This window comes from Charadrius vociferus, unplaced genomic scaffold, assembly GCF_000708025.1.
Source record: "Charadrius vociferus isolate BGI_N301 unplaced genomic scaffold, ASM70802v2 scaffold62, whole genome shotgun sequence".
In the NCBI taxonomy this organism is placed as follows: domain Eukaryota; kingdom Metazoa; phylum Chordata; class Aves; order Charadriiformes; family Charadriidae; genus Charadrius; species Charadrius vociferus.
The window spans coordinates 4,954,359-4,967,123 of NW_009647419.1; the positions used below are offsets into that span (position 1 = coordinate 4,954,359).

General features: G+C 33.9%; 1 protein-coding gene across 1 annotated transcript in view; it reads left to right on the top strand.

Moving 5' to 3' along the window:
* The first annotated feature begins 1,737 nt into the window (after nt 1–1,737).
* DNAH8 (dynein, axonemal, heavy chain 8) overlaps nt 1,738–12,765 on the top strand; it is a 145,019-nt gene continuing 133,991 nt past the window's right edge. The window contains exons 1-8 of the mRNA XM_009880463.1: nt 1,738–1,815; nt 2,463–2,597; nt 5,460–5,544; nt 6,394–6,542; nt 7,915–8,104; nt 8,462–8,625; nt 9,613–9,789; nt 10,113–10,226. Coding sequence (XP_009878765.1) covers nt 2,577–2,597; nt 5,460–5,544; nt 6,394–6,542; nt 7,915–8,104; nt 8,462–8,625; nt 9,613–9,789; nt 10,113–10,226 — 900 coding nt within the window. The 5' untranslated portion in view covers nt 1,738–1,815; nt 2,463–2,576. The remainder of the gene's footprint in view (nt 1,816–2,462; nt 2,598–5,459; nt 5,545–6,393; nt 6,543–7,914; nt 8,105–8,461; nt 8,626–9,612; nt 9,790–10,112; nt 10,227–12,765) is intronic.

Consider the following 12,765-nt stretch of genomic DNA (forward strand, 5'->3'; position numbering starts at 1 on the left):
TTTTTACTTTGAGAAAGAGATGAGTATTTTCTGTAACAGGTGATGGCATGAGAAAGTCCATAGAACAGTGGCCGTTTTGCTAATCATGGGCAAAAATAAGGAGTTACGTAGCACCAGGTATTGCTTTCTGTGCCAGCCCCTCTTCTGATTTCCTGAGTCAGGCAATAGTGCTTAAGAGAGTATGTTAGTTACAGCTGTGGTTGGCTGCCCTAAGACTTTGCAAGAGCTACTAGGTAATTTTTGATAGTTATTTTAATTCTTATACTACTCTGATTAGAATAACATGTGCTTTTGTTTTTATCCGTTATCTTAGGTATGACCTTAATGGCATATCGTAATATCTATTTTATAAAATATTTCTCCATTGTAACATCCTTGTGAAACTGAACAAGCTATTTTTAGAGGAAAAATTAGACACAAGGTAAGAACTTGAGGTATAGCTCTACTGATGATTACAGTGCCTTAAAATTAGTTGCTCAATCCATGTGTAGATTTGAGCACACTGAATGAAACTTTAATTTTCTGTATATACTTACTTATGAGTGTTAAGATCTACTGAATGGGATTGATGGAAGTCAGCACATGCAAGTGAATGAGTATGCCCCATAACAGGAAAACATGGCAAGAAAGGATTTAGATGCTTCTTTGTAGCCCTGAATTATGGGCTTAGGATTCAGAAACCAAATCTTTCCTAGGCTTATGTGTTATTGGAGTAGAACGGGAAAGAAAATGGAAGGAGCCACCTTTGTGTAACAGCCTACTGCTTAGCAGTCAGCCATGAATATACTTTGGTTTGGGCTGTTTTAGACATCCTCATCTAGGACAATTAACCTGCTAGTCCCTGGCCACCATGAGATGGACAGAGAAACTCCTTTCTCCTGTTAAAGAATAACATCCATTCCCTATGAACTGCAGTGTTCCCGGGTGTTGGCACAGAATTAAGAGAAGGGTTGACAGTCATTATGCTGAAGATCTTTGATGATAAATTAATTTTTTTCCACTGAAAAAAATATTACCGAGCACACCTCTTGCAGTATTTCTGCAAACACACATGTTAAGAATATTATGCGTGGTGAGGCATTTGTATAAAAATCATGTGTAAGCGCTTATGTGAACAATGCTTTAAAACCTGCTATGGAAGTGTATGCAAGACCTTTTGTAAGCTCAGTTGCTGAATATAAGTATATATTGCAAACTAAAAATTAAACAAATCATTTATATTCTAAACCATTTCTATTTCTCAGCAGATATTCAGTGGAAGTATTTATATTTAAAAAATATGGAAAGATGTTCACAAAATATAAACACATGGTAAATTATTTAAAAAAAAATCTTTCAGTAATCATCTTCAGATTGACATTTGTAACCTATCGTAAAATGCCTGGAAAGTCAGTTTTGAGATGCTCTTATTTTTCATGTTTTTATTCCCTACCTTGCTCTTCCTTCCTGTCTCCTTGAAAAAGTAGATTTGAAAAATATGAATTGTTATAAACAGAGCTTTTTTTTTTTTCCTTCCCACATTTCAGAATGGAGGGGGTGCAAAAAAATAATAAAGAAAGTTCAAACACTGGAGAAGATGCTGGGCCCAGTCTTGCTGCCGCAAAAAGTGCTGGGCCTTATCTCACTGTAGAGAGTTCTGTGCCTGCTCCTGTTATATCAGAAGATGCTGTAGCCAGATCTATTCGCCATAGTCGACAAATAGCAAGCTTTTGCTCTTCCCAAGAGTCTTTTTCTCTTGCAAGCCGAAAATTGTCTAGGTTTTGCAGGAGTGCAAGTGGAGTTCTGTCCTTGCAAGAAGTTTTAAAAGAAAAACAGGTTATTATTCAACCTTTGGTCTTGAAATAGATTTAAAGATCTTTTCTCAGATGATTAAATTCATTTTATATTAATTGGGCTTTTTTTCTTTTTTTTCCTTTGTGTTTATACTCGGTTCCTTTATTAAATTATTGCTGATATAAAGTGAATAAGTCTTTGTTTTCAGTTTTTGCAGTATTTTAAGATTTTATTTTAAAGTAATAGAAGAAGGAAGCAGGAGATACTAACTGAACAATTTACACTGAAGTGAAGCTATACACAGCTTAGTTCCTGCAAATATTTACCCACTCTAGATACTTCAATTTTAAATTGATGTTGTGACCTTTATGTATTAATATAATAAACTGAAATACTGATTGTGAAAAATAAAATCAGTTAATATGGCACACAAATATCTTAAAATATACCTGTAGTGCATTTAATGTTTGCTTTTCCTTGCCATATTCACAGAGTTGACTTTACATTTTCTAATAATTCTTAATAATTTGTTCTTCTGTTAGCCTCTTAGATATTTTTAAAGAGTAGGGCTGTTCTGTAGTCTTATATTACAAGACAATAGATTTCAGCATTACTTTCAAGTTAAGTAGCAGGTCATTGTTGTAATCGCTTGTGTATTGTTAGTTTGAAATACATCATTAATGTTTTAGGCTCGATACAAAGAAGCAAGAGAATATCGAAGAACAAAAGTTGATGCTTCATATAAATACATATTTGAAGTTCTCAGTGTCAGGTTAGGTTTAGACTTAACAACTGTGGAAGAAATGATTTTGGATGTCCCTTCGGTGAGTCTGTTCTATATGTTTGTTGATTTCAATTATTAGTCAAAATATGTAGTTGGTATGAAGTGTTATCCATCATTACAATTGTTTCTGCTAGAAAATGTGATTAATGGGGCACACAACTCATCTAAAATGATACTTGACTAAATCATTCAGCTTAGTTTCCTGACAGATTTGCAAATATTCCCAAGGTTTTTGATTGTCACTTTTTCATCTTTCTTACCTCAAAAAAAAAAAATTTGTTGGTGTTATTTTGACCCAAGGGATTCTTGTCACATCCACCACTTCCAACAAGTTTCCTCCATCTCAGCCTGATATTATTATATTCTAAAGATGATCATTTTTATTTGTTAAGCAAGTCCTCATTGAAATGCCAAAGATAAGTTCAAAAATATGTGTAACTTCATAGGAACATTTTGAAAATTAAGACTGTTATTTAGTAATAAGAGGGAAGATTAATCCTACACCATTTAATTACATTATATTTGGAAAGACCCATTAAATAATTTCTGGTTTTGAATGCTTTGTTTATTTTTGAATGCTTAAAAGATGAGATAAAGTGGGTTTATAGAGTGAGTAGATCCCAAACCTGTGGCACATGTGAAAGTCATTCTTTGCGTGTCTTTCATGTTGTGTCTTTCATAGCATTTCAAAGTGATTGAACAAACAGGAGCAACCAGCTAAACTGTTCTTTTACTAGAATATCAAAACTCAGTATGGCTGTATGTAAAAAAATATGGCCCTTGTCTTCTCTGATTGCATGATGTGATTTGTGTCTGTTAGAGAGATTTGATTTAGCATTCAAAACTTGGCCAGATATTGTCTCCTTTGGTCAAACAAATCAATTGTTAGAACTTCAGGTGTTCAGTTACAAGCCAAATTTCGTCCCAATCTAAATTTGTTGCTTATTGTTTGTTTACTGATATTTATATATCATAAAATGTACTTAAACAGTACTTATGTTTACACAACATGGAGATGCTTTAAGTGTTGTCAGTCAACTAATGTTTCCTTTTTTTTTTTTTAAGGTTCCTAAATGGTATATAGTTTTAGATCATCCTAACTTCATGTAAAACTGCTGTTCTATACTGAGTTTGACTAATTCAGACACTTGAGAACCTTTGGGTTCTTAAGGCTTCTTTTTTTAGTTTTGTTTTGGTTTTGGGTTGGGTTTTCAGGACCATCTGAAAACTTTTTATTGTTGGAAATTTTCCGGTTTCCAGTTTTACTTTGTTCATAAACACATTAGGCTGCTGGGGCTATGTCAACATTGTCCTTTAACAAATTGTCATTTAGTAAATTACCATATACATATCATGTCTTTGACATCCATGAATTAAGTTTTACCCTTTAAAGGATTAGCCTGTATGTGTATTCACAGTGTTTGTACCACACGGACTTGAACCAGAAGCTATTTGCAGAAGCAGTAGCCACGGGGACAGCTTACATCTTACCTCCTGTGTAAAGTCATACAGGCCCAAAAGTTACTGTTCACCTTTCTCTTCCTCTCAAGTTGGAGTGCTTTTTGTAGTAGTGAATCTTTTTCTGATTTTTGTCATTGGCCTTTCAGTACTTTACCAATTTAATGCATTTCTAGAGCTGACTTGATTTTACTACTTTTATTTTTGCACAATTTTGTCTTCTCAAAAGAGTGGGTTCAAATTCTGTCCACCTGGGTGTCACTCATTTTCCTATCATCGTGCTTACTCAGATTTTGTATTTATTTGTTATGGGGAAAAAATAATGTTCATAAGAAGTCTGCCACATCTAGAGGTGTGTGCTTTGTGCTTGAACATGTGATGCATCTCCAGACATACGTGCCAGCTAAATTTCTGACTTTTTTGACGGGGGAAAAACAGGTCTCACTGCCAAGGTTGAGCCCTTCAGTTGGACAATTTGAGTGCTCAGTCACATCTTGTTGAGTGCGTCATCCTTACAGATAACTACAGAGACTGTGAAAGAAGCTGGATTTTGACCAGATCAGTACCTTCTGACCTCCTTCAAGCCTTCTTTCAGTGCTTTCAGACCTTTGTTCACTTTCTGCTAAATCACATATCCTGGTTTTACTAGGGCATATAAATTGCCTAGGGCAGTTTGAAAATTCAGATTTTGGAAACCCTAGCTATAACTTCAGGCAGGTTCTTCAGAATGATAATCCATACCCAAATAATGTGTGTTTCAAAGCTTTGAATCCTTACTGTCCAAAGCACCTGGTATAACATGACAAAATCAAAGTGGCCATCTAGAGACTCATAGTGTTTTACGAAGGCCAGTTTATGGACAGGTACAGCAAGCTAATTATGGGGCAGCATGATCTCCCTCAGATGTGATTTCATTGTCCTTCCAGAGGTCAGCAGAATCTTTGTTATCATGAAAAGGTTTTGGAGCCAATGTGGCCAATTCATGTGTATGGAATAAAATCCTTATGTGTCATGTTACTCGTCTTTTACAAATTAATCTTTTACGTTTAGCGGTAGGGTTGCAATAGCAGGGTATGTCAAGTCATGCAAATCTACTGTGTATGTTTCTAAGTCTCTTATGACCAATTACTTCCAGCTGAAACTTTAGACTCACAGATCTCTCTAAGTGACAGAATATCCTCCAATGTCTTTGCGTTACTGCACAAGACCATAAACATTTGATGTACAGTTATCAGTGGCTAGGCCACCTGTGTGTGCAGGTTCAGTACTTGAAGGCAATGTTTGAAATATTTATTATGTTGTTTTGTAACTCGTCACAGTATTTGAGGAAAAACATTACATGCCTCTAAAACTTTAAACAGTGGGATGGTCAAATTATTTCTGCATGTCTTAAAGGCAAAGAAAAATATTTTGAGTAACAAGTATTCACTTTTTGATTTAACAGTTGGAAGCCTTTGATTCTTTTTTTGCCAAGGGAGGAAGTAAAACATTGAAAGTTTTCTACCAAGAAGGAGAAGCACCAGGAATAGGTAAATTTTTAGCAATATTAAGACAGGCAGATGTAGTAGTGGCTTCTATTGTTAATCTTGTTAAATGTTTCCCAGGATGAAATCTATTTTTACTTGTTCACAATTTTGCAGCCTTATGCTATAAGGACTGAAAATTCATACTTTAAATGCTTACTTCAAGTCAAATTGTTTAGAATAATTCCAGTCAATTTCAGCCATTCTTGGAAGGAAGGCTATAAAAATAAAAGTTCTTCTGAAATCTTAAATTGGTTGCAACTTTTTCTTACAGGAGTTATGCCCCCAGTTCATTAGAGAGCACTTTCATAAACCTGTCTGAATATGCATTTATTACAAATATTTGAAATTTTTTAGTTTTCACATACTCAGTAGAGAATTAGAATCAATGTCTAAAATCCCTAATGCTTCTCTAAGCACTGAACATGCTGTTCCCTTACCTATTTATATGAAATTATCAAATTGCATAGGATTATGTCATAGAGGACCTGCTGGTATCTTATATTCTTTATTTTCTCATTTAGGTGTCACATTTTGTTTGATAGGGTGAATGTGAATAAACAAAGTACCTCAGTCACAAGCAAATTAACCCAGAATGATGGGCCTGACCAAATTCCTCTTTCAGTGCAATACAATACACCAAAATTGCTTTGTAAGATGTATGTTCTATCTTTGGTGTAGGTATTCAATAGTGTGGTTAATTACAGGCATGAATTCAGCTGGTTTTGATTCTCTTACACACAAAAGAAGAAAATTAATTATTTCTTTGTTGAATTTTATTTCACTATATTGATTTTAAGCATTTTATAGTATCTTTACTTTTAACAATAGTGATACCTATGAAATTCTTTTCAGAATGTGGTCGGACAATTCCAGGAGTTGTAAAAGGAAGTAAAATGATGCAATTCTATGTGGACAACACACCAGACAAATTTGTAGGACTATGCTTATTTTTCATTCGTTGTAAGAATGACAGCCCTATAAATGCAAAAACTATGCATGAGGTATTCTCTTATATATTTTAAAAACTAAAAACTTTAAAAGTAGCTATTTTGTTTCATTATTTGTTTCACTATTGTCACCTAACTAAAGTTACTGGTAACTGAATTTTTGAATGTTTAGCTATATCACCCTCTTTGCTCTTCTTTTTGGGTAGACAATGAATAGCTGTATTACTTCAGCAAATACTCAGTATCTCTTGTAATTCAGTGTCTGACAGGACTCTTGTTAAAGAAGTCAGCATTTAGATTAGTTTCTCATTCTCCTTGCTGTTTTTGAAGAGGTTAAAGCCACTAAGTGCATTTTCGATGTGATCAAAATCTCAGAACTAGAAGCATTCACTGAGAAGACTTTATTACAAATACCAGGAGAGGAAAAGTTTACTTGTACCTTTCTCTTTTATGTGTCTTTGAATGTGTGAAATACACATTTATCCTATGTAAATTATGTAGCATGAGATTTCTGCTTTACAAGGCAAATTCTTAGATAAGTGTGGGCTTGATTTTCATTTATTTACACATCTTGATATTCAGGCAGTGCTCAAGGGACTGTAAATTGATAAGAATCAGTCCTATATACATATCTTCTAATTAATATGATTTCAAATTCTTCAAACAGAAAATGCATTATTAATTTATATACTTTAGATAGTAAAAATGTTTTATTCCTTTTGAGAGCCGAGAAGGTGAAGGGAGAAAAGCACTATTAGAAGTAAGACACAAGATCCGTCTTTATCAAAAGTCTCATGTCATAAATATTACTTTCGCATCAGATTCCTTACTGAAGTGATCAGAAAAGGAAATTTATGTTCTAGGAAGTTTGTTACATGAAATATGTTAATATTTACTGATTTGAGGGACATTTAAAATTGTGGAATACTAAATTTAGTCAGAACTTGTAAAGTTTAGTTTTGGAGAGTAGACAAAAATTTTTTCTGATCCAAAGTAATATACATTCAGTCAGATAATTGCTTCTAATATAATTTCAGACATTTTGGACATTCCGAGCATTTTTGCTACTTGCATTTCATTATTTAGTACCTAATTGTAGATGGGGGCACTTAGAATATTTTTAATTGTTATGTACTATTAAAAAAATTACAAGCTTTCTGTATGATAGGGAAATAACTGAAATTACAAAAATATAACCTGGCAGCCATTTAAAACTGTATTAAATCCTTATTGACTTCCATTTTTTATTGAAAACATTATCTTATGGCCATATGGCAGGTATCAGTATTTTGTAAAGATTTTATCTCCTTAAATTAAAGTTTTCATTGGCAAATTTGAGTGCCTTTATAAAAAAATACACTGATTTTATGATACTGTTTCCAGTCTAAGTTACTGCATTACTAACAATCGTTCTGTTACAATGCAGGATATATTCTTTGGTGTTTTGGATGCCACTGAAGGACTCCTACATGGTGTTAGGAATATGATAGAAAAGATTTTTCTCCCGGCTATCCTTGCAACAAATAATTGGGGTGCTTTAAGTCAGACCAAACAGGATACAAAAGACAAACAGAATTTTGTGGAAACAATTAACAGATACCTTTCATTTTTAGAAGGTAAATGTTACATTTAAGGAGTAATCGAACTATAGGAATTCTACTTAAGAATTTCCATTTACAGGCAGTAGCACATAGGTGAGGAATTTTTCACGTTCTGCAAGGAAAAATAAAATGATCAATTACTTGCATAATAAATACAAGTAGATTATTTACTTGAGAAAATACTCTAGTGATACATTACTTTTAAGGAGGAACACTGGATTTAAAATAAGAATTTTATGCTTTATGTAAGTGCAGTAAAATTGCTATTGTATTGAAACAACACTGATTGCAGACATATGTTCCTAAACTTACACTAGTCTAAATTAATTTGAGAGTCTTAATTGTTTCTGTATTGTAATTATTTTTTTTCAGGGGCTATAATAAGCATTGAAGGAACTGTTCAGTTGGAAAAAATAGATTACATTAGTTTTTCTAAACTCCAGTCCTTTGAGAAAGTAACTGCAGCAGCTGATAATCCTGACATGGTTCACCAGCTAGAAGAAGTACTTATGATATGGTATAGACAAATTGAACAGGTAAGTTTTTGTTTTAACCCATGAATCCAGCATGAATATGGATAGATATTTATAAATGATACATGAAACTTGCCTGAAGTTAGCTGAAGGATTTGGCTGCATCTCCACCTAAGACAAGTCCTTCGCTTCTATGCACAAGTGTAGTTAAAAGTAGGTAGTCCTTATCCATAGGAATTTACAATCTAGCAAGAATAAGAGTTTCTGAACAGTTAATACACAAGTAGTAAGAAGGAGAGGACAGAAGGATGCAGGAGTAATAACATTGGTGAGGACCACGTATATATACAGTTAGGTATACTCTATACATAACCTGTTAAGTTTCTGCTGCCATTCATGGTATGAGATACTACTCTTAGAAAGAGCTTTGACCAGGCCCAGTAAGGCATTTTTGCTCTTCTGTAAGTCTTACATGGTAAGGTCTCAGTTATCCAATAAATTAGTGTTTGACGCTTCCATGATAAAGCACAGAACCATCAAAATACAGAATCTGGCTAGGTTGGGACATACTCTTACTTACAAGGGCATACTGTGTTTAGTGTGTTTATCTCACAGAATAAAAATGTAAAAAGAGCCGGCTGCATGTTTATCAACATACAAATGAGTACGTTTATTACTTTGTCTGATATTTAATGTTTTATTAAAATAGTTCTTCAAGTTTTTTTACAACTGAAGTTACATTTGGTGCATTTCAATCCATAGATTCTGATTAAAGAAAAAAATATGTGTGTTTGCTGAGATTCACCCGCTTTATGACAGCAGTTGAACATATGTATTAGTTGCCTTCATTCCAGTTTAAGAATATGATTAAGTTCAATTCAGACTTAGGATGCTTTTCCAAATCAGAACCCTTTTCATGTGTCAATAACTGCAAGCATGTTCCTTTTTAAGTTAGTATCTTCAGAGTGTTTATTCTCTTCTTTATAATGATTTGTCTGTTCTCTATAGGAGACTTTTGTGGTTGTTTTTTTTTTTTCAATTTCATTGCAGGTTCTGATTGAGAGTAAGCAGATGAGGAAAGAAGCTGATGATTCAGGTCCACTAACTGAACTAGAGCACTGGAAATGTATGTCTGCTAAATTTAATTTTATTATTGAGCAGATCAAAGGACCAAACTGCAAAGCTGTCATTAATGTTCTGAATGTTGGACATTCTAAACTACTTAAGGTAATATTTTTTCTCTTTTTTGGTTGGTTTTTACTATATTAGACAAAGCTTGTGATATTTATTTTGTTTCATTGCATCTAAGAGATATTTCTTGAGAGAATTAAGAGAGGAAAATTTAGATATGGTGCTGGTGTGCTTAATATATTAAGACAAATAACAAGACATTTTTAGAGATACAGAGAAAAATTATCATAAATGAAAATAACTTCTATTGCCTGCTTTGAAAATGCCTTTAAAAATTAATTTACCAAAGTTTACTTCTGGCAAGTTAAAGAAATAGTCCACTATGTATGAAGTTTTTTACAGTACTGTTTTCCCTCTAGATGTGGCAGGAGCTAGATGCCAGAATCACAGATGCAGCAAATGAATCAAAAGATAATGTGAAATACTTATGCACACTTGAAAAAGTTTGTCAGCCACTTTACAACTATGATCTTGTAAGTATGCTTTCATCATTTTTTAAACATAGTTTAGGTATTTACATAGAATGCCCAGGGCAAAAGAAATCTTTGTATTTGCTTAAAAGTAAATTTATCTAATTTACTTTTCCGTTTTTCTGATTATTTTTTTTCTAAATGCCTGTGAAGCTAAATGTTAAAGCATTAGTTTACTCTACATTACATAAAATTTATTTTAAAATATGTATTTTATCAATAAACATACATATGATTGCCTAGTAAGTCAGTCCTGCTACCAATATTTTTTTAAATGACTTAAACAGGTGTGTATTTTATAATACAAGAAACTCAAAATATGTCTTTCATTGAAAATTCCATATATGTCAATGAATAATCATACAGCTGTAACCAAAATACCAAAATTTCAGTTATATAGAGAATAATGAAATCTAATGAGGTACTAAATGAGTAAATTAATATTTTGATATTGAAAACATTATTAGCTGCTTCTAATTGCAGGAGTACCCGCCAGTCAGAATTTAAATAATTGGTTGTCCATGTAGATTAGTCAGCCCTAGTTCAATGTAACAGTTATTAGGTTTAATATTAACTATTAATTATTTTAACAGTTATAGGTTTCTAATGATTGTTGCAAAATAGGGTGGAAGGAGGGAATACTCTAGCAAAAATCGCGTGTTCTGCTTTGTTTGTTAGTCCTCCTTGTTTTGATCCCACCAGCCTCCTGTCCTTTGTCAGGAAGTGCTGCATTTCTTTAGAATTGCTGGAGGCTTTGGATCCTACGTCAAAGTTTTAACTGAGGGTAGCAAAAAGTCTGTGATAATATATGATACAGAACTGATACTGCATGGAATGGTAGAAGAGAGGGGTACGATAAACAGTATTACTAAGACCCTGTTTATCTTCAGCTCTTCAGAGTATCACTAGAGGGTGCAAGGTACCAGGCCATAATGAGGAGCTGCTTCATAAGAGTTATTAAGATAAAATTCTTTTTATCTATTTATTAACATAAAATTCTTTTTATCTTAAGCAAAGACAGACATTTGTGGGTGGAAACCCATTAACGAATTCATCACTTTACTAATACAGGATCGTTTACTATAGTTCTTTGTTTAATCTGTAACAATTTAGATAAATCTAAATTTCTATTTCATTTCTTGGAACATGGATCAAGATAATTTAGGTAGGATTTTCTATTGTATTCAACTTAAAAATAATGACATCCAAGTTAAAGATATCCTGTTTTAAAAAGAACTACATTCTGGATTGAGTTGAATTTAATATCTGATATTAAAAAGATTTTAAAAATTAGTGGATTAGGAATGGATTAAATGCAGATTTAATGTATTTAGTGTGTGCATAAAATATGGCATTTAGTGTTTGCAGTATGACACATAGTCACGTTTGTAGCTGAAGTGGGTTACTACATGAAAATTTAGACTGAGCATTTAACTCGGGGCTTTGAATCAGAGGAATCGCTATACAGGCCAGTATTCAGGGTTTTATACTTTGTCAAGGATTAAAAAAGAAAACCAGTAGACTCAAAATCTCCCAATTCCATTTTGTGGGTGGGTGGGTGGGCAAGGAGGGTGATGAACAATATGTAGACACTGAGGGGTTTTTTTTATACCATATAGCCTTTATTTCACACTTTTCTGCCAAATGCAAATGCCTGCTATGTCAGTCCACAGTATTAATGTGTCTTTGAGTTTGAAGCCCAAACTTAAGGCTTCTCGGTTAAGTGGTGACAGTCAAAATTACTTTTTCTTGATGTTCTGAATTGCAACTCTGATAGTTGATCAGAGTCCCTGATAATGTTAATGGCTTAACATTTTTTACTTTTTTTCCCTTTTTTTCCAAAATACTTTGGAAGTTATTGAATTACAGAACATTTGTATTAGCAAGGTTTGATTTTAATGATATCATAGAATCATTATGGCTGGAAAAGACCTTTAAGATCATCAAGTCCAACCATTATCTACCTCGACCAGGCCCACTTCTAAACCATGTCCCTGAGCACCATATCTAGACGGCTTTTAAATACATCCAAGGATGGTGATTCAACCACTTCCCTGGGCAGCCTGTTCCAGTCTTTGATAACCTTTTCAGTGTAGAAGTTTTTCCTAATGTCTAACCTAAACCTCCCCTGGCATGACTTGATGCCATTTCCTCTTGTCCTATCAGTTGTAGCTTGTGAGAAGAGACCAACACCCACCTCTCTACAGCCTCCTTTCACATAGTCGTAGAGAGCAATAAGATCTCCCCTCAGCCTCCCTTTCTTCAGACTAAACAACCCCAAGTCCCTCAGCCACTCCTCATAAGACTTATTCTCAAGACCCTTCACCAGCTTCGTTGCCCTTCTCTGGACCCTCTCCAGCACCTCAATGTTCTTCTTACACTGTGGCGCCCAAAATTGAATGCAGTACTCAAGGTATGGCTTCACCAGTGCGAAGTACAGTGGGGCAATCACTTCTGTAGCCCTGCTGGCTACTCTATTCCTGATGCAGGCCAGGATGCTGTTGGCCTTCTTGGCCACCTGGGCACACTGCAGACTCATGTT